The 12,286-nt window shown below is 31.9% G+C and overlaps 1 protein-coding gene across 1 annotated transcript; it reads right to left on the bottom strand.

Annotated features, from left to right (window-relative positions):
- Nucleotides 1–4,983: 4,983 nt before the first annotated feature.
- Nucleotides 4,984–8,959, bottom strand: LOC125049799. The gene is made up of 3 exons (XM_047649258.1): nt 8,649–8,959; nt 7,941–8,106; nt 4,984–5,339 (listed from the first exon to the last, which is right to left on the bottom strand). Exons 1-3 carry the CDS (start codon nt 8,937–8,939, stop codon nt 5,122–5,124), a joined length of 675 nt encoding a protein of 224 aa, XP_047505214.1. The 5' UTR covers nt 8,940–8,959; the 3' UTR covers nt 4,984–5,121.
- Between the last annotated feature and the right edge of the window lie 3,327 nt (nt 8,960–12,286).

Below are 12,286 nucleotides of genomic sequence, written 5' to 3'. Positions count from 1 at the left end.
TACAACTTGAACATAGTTATTATCGATTTTCATGCCACCTAGAACTAACTTTACGATGTAGAATTTAGGTGTCGGTGTGCGCGCGCATCGAAAAAATTCACTCTCATCATTTTTCTCCATCGCGCCAAAAGAAGTATAACTTCAAAAAGACTCTTAGGCAGAGTGTTTCAAATGCACAGGTGCTAATTAACGATTTAAGTTGGCGCCTGGTAGATAGTACCGGTGACACTAGAGCTGGACCAACCATTTTGAATTTGTTTTAGTTTTCAACTTATCCATTTTTTATTATTCTATGTTTGTGTGTTATTAAATATATTCTCATATTCATTTATTCATTTATTCAATTTACAACAATTATTAGAATACATAATACAACAATGTTGCTATACATTCGAAATCGAAATCATGGCTATGATTTTGTATTACTTTATAGAAAGATAAAATCTATTCAAACGACGTCAAGTTTTATAAATTTTCTCAAACACGTGAATGCTTCAGTGCCTTGCTTTGTAGAATTTCCGTCTTCTGTTATCTTCTTACTATAAATGAAATTCTAGAATATCTTAATTGAATCTAGGATTATGTCGCAAGAGCTTAGCAATTGTTTCCAATAAACGAATTATGTGTTTCCACTATTCCATATATATTTGTACTAAATTTTGAACACTATGGCCTTGTGATAAAAATGTGTGACGTTACAATTAATAGTATTCTTGGCTTCTGTATCGGTTTTGTGATCGTTTTATTTCTCAATTCTTTTTATTTGGACCACAAAATTAGGACAAATAAATGATACAAATGGACGTACATAAAAAACAAAAGCGCTACAAAAATTCAAGCTATAAGAAGAATAAATCAGTTTGATCCAAGAAATGAAATTATCGGTACTTCTTCCTAATTCTACGCTTAGCTGATTATGGTAGCGACATAACCTATTAATTGGAGAGTGTCTACCAACGTTTCTTCGACAATCTGGGATGTGAAAACTTCTTCGATTGTATAAACGGCTCCAAGCCCCGAGGAACTTTATTATTTATTTATTAACACGTCGATACATGAACATACTAAATTTAACATAATTAAATGAAAAGGAGGGCGGACTGGCGGAACTTATATGGATAAACGTTCAATTCCATTTATTACTTTAAATAGGTATAACAAGTCGATATCAATAGTCAATTGTGCACATTAGTGATTCGAACGAATAAACTCAGGGTTAATGCTACTGCCATGATAATATGTCAGATAAAATTTTTCCTTGATTTGAAATTGAAAAATTGAAAAGATTCCTAAATCTGAATAAATACGAAATTTTTATTTAAAAAAACAAAAATATCTTAAGAAATGCAACTCTTACCAACATAAACTTATAAACACTGGAATATTTCTCCATACATATTCACTCCTTGCAGTTCCACACGCGTGCCTCTACGAACATGCTACGAAGAGCTACAGTGCTACGTGTGTTGTAGGTGTGAATTTTAAGATTTTTACGGTTTAAGCTAACGCACACGGTTCATAACAAAATCTTTGAAAATTCCTTATTATATGACTAACAAACGACCATTATATATGTCGGAGCAAAGTCAAATTAGTTCAAAACCGTTATATGGTTCATTTTGTTTGCCAATATATATATATATTTAGATATATTAGATCTACGTTAATTTGTAGATTATTTGATATGACTATTTGATAGTCTGTGGTAATTTCATGAACTTTAATATTCATGTAGAGGTAATAGTGTTAGTGTCAGCTGCCACTGTCATTATAGTTTAATAACAACAAAGTCAAATTAGTTCAAAACCGTTAACACGAACGGCTTATATAATTATAATGAAAATGGCAGCCTATACCAGCGCCATTGCTCAAAAATATATATTTAAAAAAATATTCTAATACATTACTTATCTGATTAATAAGAAATTATAATCAGATAAATAATTAATATTTCTTTTTTTATTTATATCTGACCAATAATAATATATGCAATATTACTAAAAAGCTTATTTACACAGTAATGACCAGTCGGCATAGCATTAAATCGATTCAGTTTAATATAGGCAGCTTTAATTAAGTAATTTGAATCACTGTCGCATAGTCCATTTAATATAATTAGGGTGCAGAGGGACTAAGGCGATAACGGTGCTAGATCAAAACGACCCATTTTATGTAAAGCCTTATTTGCGTTGATTAAACTGAGCATCCGCCCTTCGAGATTTTATACAAAATGAAACGCAGCTTTCAAATTGGATATCATATAATAAGATGATCAAAATCAAATAATATATTTATAAAATTTAGTTTAGTTTTTAACGTTACATTAAAGAGAGAGAGTATCAGCCACGAGTCTTTTATCAGTGTGGGTGTCCACGGCAGTATAATTTAATATCAGGTAACAAAAATCTGGATTCATTGCATAATGGTTTTTGTGGCATTCCACGTTTCGGATCTATATAGCAAAACACTCTTCACATTGGAGCAAAGAATTTTAATTTTCACAAAATGTGAGTTTCATTATCGGACGTCAAGGCAAAATACAAAATACCATCCGTATCACCTCGACGTCCGTTGATCCACAACTGAGCGTTTTCTAAGGCAGTTTTTGCCGCGCACCACCACTATGTGAAATCAGCTGCCCACTGAGGTATTCGACTTAGGGTCCTTCAAGTAAAGAGCGTACCAATTTTTGAAAGGTCGGCAATGTACTTGCGAGCCTTCTGGCAGTGTGAGTGACCATGGGCGGCGGTGTCACTTAGCATCAGATGAGCCTCCTGCCCGTTTGCCTCCTATTACATAAAAAAATGGAATTTTGGCTATATCTTTTTTAGTTATGTTAACTACGAAATAAATAAATAATCAATTACTGTTATCGTGATAAGTAAATAATACTATATTATGTATTTAACACTTTAAATACGTATTTAGATTAACATCGTTAGATATTCTAATTACATAATTTAAAAAACGAAAATATTTAAAAATACTTGTTCACATTGGAACGTAAATCTGAAATACACGTTCTTAAATAATCTACGTCTGCTATTTATGTCATTTGTAATTATCAGAGATTTATAAGAGTTGCGCTTAAGGGTTAAAAATCACATAATTCTTCATAATTGTTGGCCATTAATTTTATCGGGGGCGTAGGGACAGCAATAAAGCGGGATTTGCAGCTCCCGATTTATTTGGCCTACTAACAAGCCAGGTGGGAATTTTGGTGTTAATAGCGATTTTACGAGGTTCGCTTCTATCTGGGTTTATTTCTTGGCCACAGCTGAACCATTCCAGCCGTTAAGTGCATAATAACCATACCAAATTTGTCTAAACTACGATAGATTGTGCGTTCATAAATATTAATATGGTGAGATATATAAGGCACAACTGGGGTAAAGCATAAAAATTTGTTTGCTCACAATGGCTGTACTTCGCAGATAAGGCTTTAAACTTAGAAAGTCAAAGTCAAAAATCATTTAATAGGTAACACAATGTACACTTATGCCATCCTCTGCTTTTTCTGCTCACTGGGCCATTGTAAGTCAACAAATATGTATGAAATTTATTAACTTTTGTTAATGTCCGAAAAGGAAAAGACGAAACGTACAGTATTGTTGTACTTGGACAACACGTAGACACGTAATGATTACTTATGACGTACGTTTGTCGTTCTCTTTTCTTTTTCAATTCAATTCAAAATCGTTTATTCATATAGGTGTATTCATATAGGTCGTTTATTCATAATGTACACTTATGATCATCAAAAAAGAAATGTATTTGAAATGCTTCTAACTTTACATTTAGTGCCAGTTCTCAAATCAAGGTCGTAGAACTGAAGAGAAGAACTGGCAATAAACTCTCCGCCACTCTTTTTAATAGCCATGTTTTTTTACACAACGTTTGTAAGGAGCTGCAACCATTACACCATGTTCCACATGACATCTTAAGTAATTAATAATAAATTCAAATGTTACTTGAAGTTAGGTTTAAAGAAGTGTATTAAATATATTAAAAATTTAAAAAGTCGTTCTATTAAAAACCGTCGGAAGCGTATTAGAAATGGGTCAACTACTGCTACTATTTCCCGTAGTTTATCAGTAGATTGCTGGTAATATTAGCATTTTTTAGCTAACCTGGGATGTGATTGCTTGGCTCCATTAATTTAAGAAAGATGTAATATCAAGTATTAAATAAAATTATTTCTGTTTGTTGTAATGTTTTCGTTCCGTTTTTCTTTGTTTTAATTGTATTTTTTTAACTCGTTAGCTTATTTTTTAGCACAAAGGTTTTTACACTTAATGGGTTTTTGGTGATTTCTGCACTTTTAGTTTATGTATATAGTAGGCATTAATAAATAAAAAAGGATGTATCCGTGAGGTATATTTGAAAAGACATCATTTATTATACAAATTCAAAACTGAGTATTATAAAAACAAAACCATTATTGTAGACTTGGTTTACATTGTACCAACATACGTCAGTTATATTTTCTGTCAAACAGATCAACTGGTACGATAAATGAAACAAATATTACACTTGATACGCGTTTAAATATTACAATTTACATTTTTTATGTAAGCGCCACAAGCTTGAAATAATAATTTAAATATCACTAGGAATTAATTCGAAAAAGTATTTTTTTAATATGTAATATCCGATTAAATATTAAACTATTACTATATATAAAGAAAAAACTTTTTAACCGGATTAAAGTTATGTATTATTATAAATTTACCATTATTTAACATAATTTTAAATTTAACCGACGTTTCGCGTGCTTTACAGCGTGGTCACGGTGACTGAAGACAAAAGGTGTTGGATGTCAAAAAGTATCACTGCTGTAGAAAAAGTTGCATTATCTAAATAAATCTATATGAAGTTGATCCTCTATCTTTTAGTCGTGACCACGCACGCGAAACGTCGGTTAAATTTAAAATTATGTTAAATAATTGTAAATTTATAATAATACATAACTTTAATCCGGTTAAAAAGTTTTTTCTTTAAATGTGTAAAGGTTGTGTCAATAAAAGACAATACTATTACTATATATTTTAAATGATCTAACGGAAAGACAACCTAGTCACTGTAACATACACCAGGCTCCGACGATAATTCCTGCTTAATTCATTGCTTTTCTCTAATTGGCTTAAAGGTACGATCGCAAGTCCACGAACCATTCTTCTTGTAAATCTTCAATGTATCCTCTAAGAGTTTTCTACTCGGCTGATATGGTACCCTAGCAAAAATTACGATATCGCCATTAAAACAATCTCTCATTATCAACAAGTTTTTTCGTAGGAACCATTGATCTGGATTTTCATTTACTAGTTTTGTGATTTCACCTGAAATAAGAAATTTCTGATTTTATACATTATACAGGTTGAATAGTTTCTTTAGAAAATCTGGCACCACTTCTTCACCGCCCGATCAAAGTGCTCCAGCCAACGTAGTCGATAGGGCTTGTATTTTCCTATAATATTGGACTGGGCTGGACTTTACACTGTACCTAGGTAACACTGAAAATGTTTAGAACGGGCCAGTGAGAAACATTTCTAATGAAAACTTTTTTTTAATTTCAATTTTAGAACTCTTTGGCAACCTAATGTAGTATATTGCATTCATTTGTCATTTGTTTTTTTGATTTGGTGGCAAATTGAAAACTCTTGTTACACTTGAAAATGAACCTAACGCGAGAAACTCGTATAAGGGCCACTTTCTACAATTTAAAACGCCCGATAAAAAACGGCGATAGAAACACTGATGTTATTAAAAAGTACCGTTAAATCTTTTTTTAATACTTATATATAACAGGGAAAAAAGGAAAGTGGCTCGTCTAAACAGCGAGCTAAATAGAGCGTGTCCACCGCACATGGACACTCTCAATGCCAAAGGCCTTTTAAAAAGGTCTTTTTTATCATAAATGTATATGCAAAGAACGCTGACGTAATGAGCAAAACCATATGTTTTTAACCGTATTTCACATCGCATATGGTAAAAGTGTATAAGAACAAAAACAGCAAAGCTTATTTCAAACGTAAAATTTGGAGCATAATATCCAGCTGAGTTATGAGATGTCGCGAGCTGGAAAATTTACGGTGAAATGCCTTTGTGCATTGTGACTTTAGTTGTCATAATCTTGGCAAGTGCTGTTTTAGTGGCCGTGAAATTAATACGATATCAGAATAGTTCGCCTTTGTTGTATATTTTTTATTAATATTAAACAACATGCAATATATTTTCAATAATTCAGAATGTACACTAAAATAAATAATTATTAGTTAAATATACGAAGATAAGAAATGCAGAGTTTATGGAATAGTATTTAATAATTATATAACACATCGAAATCAAATCAAAATATAATTTGTTCATTGCGTGAGCGTTATTTAAGGTAGTTTCATTATCACAAATCTATATCAAAATCAAAATCAAGTCAAGTTTTTGAGATATCCACGCATTTCTAGATAGTTGGTACCAAACCTAGGTAAATAATGGTCTTTGAAATCGTTAAAATTATCAAGTCTGATATTAATTTAAATTACAACGTTTTTACATTTATTTTTATTCACATTTGATGTGGTAAAAAATATTTTCAATGTGTATTAATCAAGAAAACGAGAGGTTTTTAACTTCATGTAAGTGGAAATAGGGCTTGAGGGAAATTCTGTAAAGTGTATGTAAAGTGGGTTTTTTACATTATACGCAGTAAGGGATAATTTAGGGCGGTTTTATATAAACTTACACTTTTCACAAACTGGCTGAGTACTAGCCAAGCTTTTGAATGATAAAAAACGAAGTTAATTTGATAAGTGAAATTTGGCACTTTTATAAAAAACTAGCTGACCAGGCAAACGTCGTTTTGCCATGTATATCATTTATAATAAAAAATAGGGGTTGATCGTAGAAGGGTGAAAATTAGGGGTTGTATGTATTTTTTAATGCTGTATCATAAAAAAATAGAAATTAAAAATTTTGTCTAAAAAAAAAAATTAAAAAAAAACCCCCTAACATTTAGGGGGATGAAAAATAGATGTTGGCCGAGTCTCATAGATACCGGATAAGCACAAAAAATTTCATCAAAATCGGTCAAGGCGTTTCGGAGGAGTATGGCAACGAAAACTGTGACACGAGAATTTTATATATTAGATATAAAAACTACTTTTAGGTCTGGGTCTCAGATTTCTGTATCTGTTTTGTGATCATTTGTTTTTCTAACGTGATCAGCCTTTAGTGACTTTTGCGTCTAAGGCATTCGGTTTCCATAAGCGAATGTTAATTATAAACAGAATTAAAGTCCTCTGGCTCGAACCTATGACCTCAGGGATGAGAGTTGCACGCTGAAGCCAACTCTACACATAGACAACAGATTTAAATCACATTGATAAAATTCCATTCATAATAATAGAGCTTAGCTAATAACACCTCAAAAATATATCAGTTCTTTGTGGAACACCCAAACGGATATCGTACCCATTGTTATGGAAGTATTAGGAAAGTTAGCTGAAATATAACTAAATACATTCAACACTATGATGTTTATACTACATATGAATATGATAATAATATTTTATTATAATCTATATAGAGTTTTTAAAACAATTTGTACAAATTTTATAAGTAAACTAGTTGATCCGGCAAACGTCGTTTTGCCATGTTTATCATTTATAATAAAAAAATAGGGGTTGATCGTAGAGGGGTGAAAATTAGGGGTTTAATGCTGTATCATAAAAAAATAAAAATTTTTTTTATCTAAAAATTAAAAAAAAATTAGGGGTGGACTACCCTTAAAATTTAGGGGGATGAAAAGTAGATGTTGTCCGATTCTCAGTTATACCCAATATGCACACAAAATTCCATGAGAATCGGTCAAGCCGTTTCGGAGGCGTTTAACCACAAACACCGCGACACGAGAATTTTATATATTAGATAAATTTTTAACTTACCCGTTTCAATAATAATATTTTTGAAAACACCGTTGTACGTGGTTCCTTGAAGAAAGTGTCGTCTCTTAAATGCCTTACTGCTTGTAGTCCTAATCTCTAATGTGCAATTTTCCCACAGAATATTGCCACCTAAAGTTCTATAACGAGCCTTGTTCGATTTTCTTTCCTGCATTTATATTATAACACTCTTTATAATCAGTGAAATTACTACAACGCTATTACAATATTGGTATAGTTTTCGTCTTCTGTATTCTATGCTAGCCCATAAAAATTATTAATGAAACGTATGCTATGATTCTGCCCTGTTATGAAACCTCATCACGCTAAACCAAAATTTAACCTCATAACTTTGGGAAAGTTTATGCTTTGCTACGCATGCTACAAATGCATAAATTTACAATTCACATCAAGGTTCATCATGTTTTTTTTATAAAACAGAGGGCAAACGGGCAAGAAGCTCATCTGATGTTAAGTGATACCGCCCATGGACACTCTCGATGCCAGAGAGCTCGCGAGTGCGTTGCCGGCCTTTTAAGTATTGGTACGCTCTTCTCTTGAAGGAATTGGTTCATGATGAATTGATTTATGATAAATCATGACGTGGTTAGGCGTATAGTAGAACTTCATGAAATTATTAAATCTACGAAAGAGGCACGACATATTAAACCTTTCATTAAAAAAAAAATTTCATAAAATAATAAAACTCACCGTTTTTCCCACTTTTCGTATTAAAATTTTAAAGCAAGGCACTTCATCCTTAGCTGTATGTATTAGCGTCTGCCAGACATCCACCATTTTTTCTATGCGTAACTTGTTTTCTTTGAAATAAGGACACGAAATCAAGTTATTCTTGCTTCTCAAAGACACTTGATTTGTACTATTGGTCACATTCTTTGTATCTATATTAGTATAATCCTGTTTTATATAACCTTTGGTATAATTCCTACAGTCTGATTGATGTATTACACTTATAATAAATATTAAAATGTACCACGACATTTGTAACAATGTATCTTGTTGGGACGCCGTTATCAAATAGTAATACTTATTCGATTGTCTAATATATTATGCTTCAGCAAGGTTTGTTTATAAAATAATGGTGCAAATGACGTAAGCTACGACCATTAGGTTCTCTGACGCCGGTATTATAATGCTTAGGGTGTGTTTAGAATACGCAATAGTTTTCTTGTAGTGTATTTGCTATATAAAAGCTATTTTTACACGCTTTATATTAGCTTCACCTGTATGTATGTATGTAACCGACTCCTTCGGACTCGATTTTGACCCACTTTAAACGGACAGATTTTATTCAAATTTTGCGCACCTGTCAAAGATCAATGACAATGCAAAAAAAAATAAAAAAAATTAACTGAAAAATAAATAATAGTTTAATTTAAACTAAAAAAACACGCTTTTAAAGCACATCAAACTAAAAAGTGAAAAATAATTCCTAATTTAGGCTGAAAATGATAATGAACAAAAAATACTGGTATTATGGTGAAAAAGAGTGGGTTGCTCGATAGACGAAAAATATGGCACAGAGCGCCCCACGCGCTTTAAACTATATTTATTACTATATTATTTTGTTAACTTTAAGCAAAATTGAAAACTTTGTTATTTTTGTCTTTCTGGGAATTAAATGGTCGGTTGTTGTATGGAGATTTTCAAATAAAACACTTTGTTTGAAGCTGGGTAAGAACTGAATTAATTGGTTTAAAATATGAGCTTATAACTAACATTTACGGGTAGTGGGGTTACTACGCTATCAAAAACTAACTTGGCTTGGCTTAAATTAAAGTCAGCTAAAGTATTTAACAAACAAAAACCGCGCGATAAATCGTTTTATGCGGTAAGCGTATTTAAATGTTTTCTTCAGGGACTTACGTAATATATCTCATTACCTGATAGTCTTATTAATAATAAAAGCGAGATTCAGATACTTTTACACTTAAAAACATTTATATTGCTCATAGTATTGTCTTTTATTAACATAACTTTTACACATTTAAAGAAAACACTTTTTTACCTGATTGAAGTATGTATTATTATAAACTTATAATTATTTTACATAATTAAAAAAAAATCCGACGTTTCGCGACCACGCACGCTGTAAAACACGCATATACATAACTTCAATACGGTAAACGTGTTTTCTTTAAATTTATAGTGCTGTTATCTCATTCTTTTTAGATATTTGTGTGCCTTTTTTTGGGAAAGACCTCCTCCAAATCCCGCTATTAACATTTACCTGCTATTTCCTTAATCTGGACTATCCACCTTCTAAATTGTCTCCCTCTTGGGTGTTTATTGTACCTTCGGCCCCATGGTAATACATTTTTGCTCTACTTTTCTGTTCCCCTGCCGCGTGTCTCGCTCATTTCCACTTAAGTTTATTTATTTTTACGTTAGTATTCTTTTTAATTATCTATTATTTATTTTATGTTTTCTTTTCTTCTCTATCTTGCATCGTTCCATCGATCTTTGACACACCTATAGCCCACTAAAGCGCAGCATACTAAGCCAAGATAGTATTACCGAAGTTTAAATAATTAAACTTTAAATAAATACACAGAAGTTACGAGCATAAGCTAGTTATAGAAGATGTTTGCCTTCTCAAACTAATTACCATGTTATAACACGAGTGAATTTATACGCTTGAAGCTAGTAACTAGTACTTGTAGTTGCGAACTTCACTGCAATGAGTGTTCGGTAAGCTTGTTTTAATACTGTTGTAGGAACGTGTGCCTTAATGGTTTCACCTAATGAGGCTCCTATTTTGCTTCAGTATTATAGTTTGTTCGGAGCAGTTCTCTTACTTTTTGTCGCATTTACTAACTTATATGTGTTTAGTATAAGGCTGGCGGCGTTTATTAAAAAAAGGCTATTTGACAGTACCCAACATAAAATGTTATTGAGAGAGTTATGTAACCTATAATTAGTAAGTTACATATATAATATATATAGTTTATAGTATTGTCTTTGATTAACATAACCCTTACACATTTAAAGAAAAACGCTTTTTAAGCAACTTTCTCTGCAGCTGTGATACTTTTTGACATTCAACATCTTTTGTCTTCAGTCACCGTGACCACGCACGCTGTAAAGCACGCGAAACGTCGGATAAATTTAAAATTATGTCAAATAGTTGTAAATTTATAATAATACATAACTTTAATCCGGTAAAAAGCGTTTTTCATTAAATATATATTTTAGTTAAAAATGAGAAGCGTAAACAATTTTGATCGTTGTATGTCAAAAACTGAGTTTTTTTCATAGTTGATGTTAGGAACATGAAACAAAGCACATTAACAAAACATGTCATCGTGCTTTAAGAAAAATAAAATTCCGACTTAAATATCTTGAGTGTTGTTAAATTTTGTAAGGTAAATTTAATTTATACTTGATTCCACGTATTAAGAGAAGATACTACGTGTTTTTATCTCCCAAACATGAAATTCTTTAGTCTGGGTAGGTCTGGGTATATCTACCCAGCTACGACTTAAAATATTCCAAATGTTCTATGATTGTTTCTTGTACCTCGCTTGAATTGTATACTTACCATGATGTGTGGAGGAAGGAAGGTGCACTGTTGCTCCAACCTAAAAGGAGTCTTACCAATGACTGTCTTGAATGCAAAGCAAATTTGTAATAGTTAATTGATTAAAGCGCTTAATTGTTTGTAAATAGAGCTTTGATTTGAATATCAAATGAACACTTCAAACCAAACAAACCAATTTGTCAGAATTATGCGAGACGGCGGTATGAATTCCTCTCGTTTAGTAATAACGGGAGAATCTTCGAAACAGAATACTGCTGACAGTAGGTATATAACTATTCCTATGACGTGGAATAAGTGATACATGTATCTTATGTTCCATAATAAACATATTTTTTTTATTTTATTCAATATTTCATATTATATTCATTTAAATACTTATAATAATTTAAAGTAAGTATTAGTATAGTAGTTATACTGCCCAATGCATAATATCGTTTTAAAATCATACAATTTTAAGCTATTGCATAGCTTCTATCGCGGGCCTTGAGCGTGGAGACCGAATCCAGAAATTCCGTAACGAAAATAACCTAACACACGATGACGTAACGTGACGTCTCACATCGGGTGCAGCCGGTACGCGTTAGAGTGAGACAGACTATATAGGCGTGTTAGTCTGAGTCTGGTAGAGTGGTAGATTATGGAATTAATATCAAAGAAAAACTTTGAATAAAAATACTGCATAAATAAAAAAATTATAAATAATTATAATTGCATATTAAAGTTGATAAAAAATACTATGCAATAGCTTTACTGCGGCAGTCCCCGAGTGCCACACATTTATTTTTCT

This window comes from Pieris napi, chromosome 5 (genome assembly GCF_905475465.1).
Source record: "Pieris napi chromosome 5, ilPieNapi1.2, whole genome shotgun sequence".
NCBI lineage: Eukaryota > Metazoa > Arthropoda > Insecta > Lepidoptera > Pieridae > Pieris > Pieris napi.
This window is presented reverse-complemented; position numbering and strand designations above follow the sequence as displayed.

Bases quoted from the DNA above. Each gene is read 5' to 3' on its own strand.
- LOC125049799 (XM_047649258.1), bottom strand. From the start codon at position 8,939: ATGTCGTGGTACATTTTAATATTTATTATAAGTGTAATACATCAATCA. The intron at 8,107-8,648 runs GTGAGTTTTATT...ATATAAATGCAG, and splicing joins TACGAAAAGTGGGAAAAACG to GAAAGAAAATCGAACAAGGC. The intron at 5,340-7,940 runs GTAAGTTAAAAA...TTCTTATTTCAG, and splicing joins AAATATTATTATTGAAACGG to GTGAAATCACAAAACTAGTA.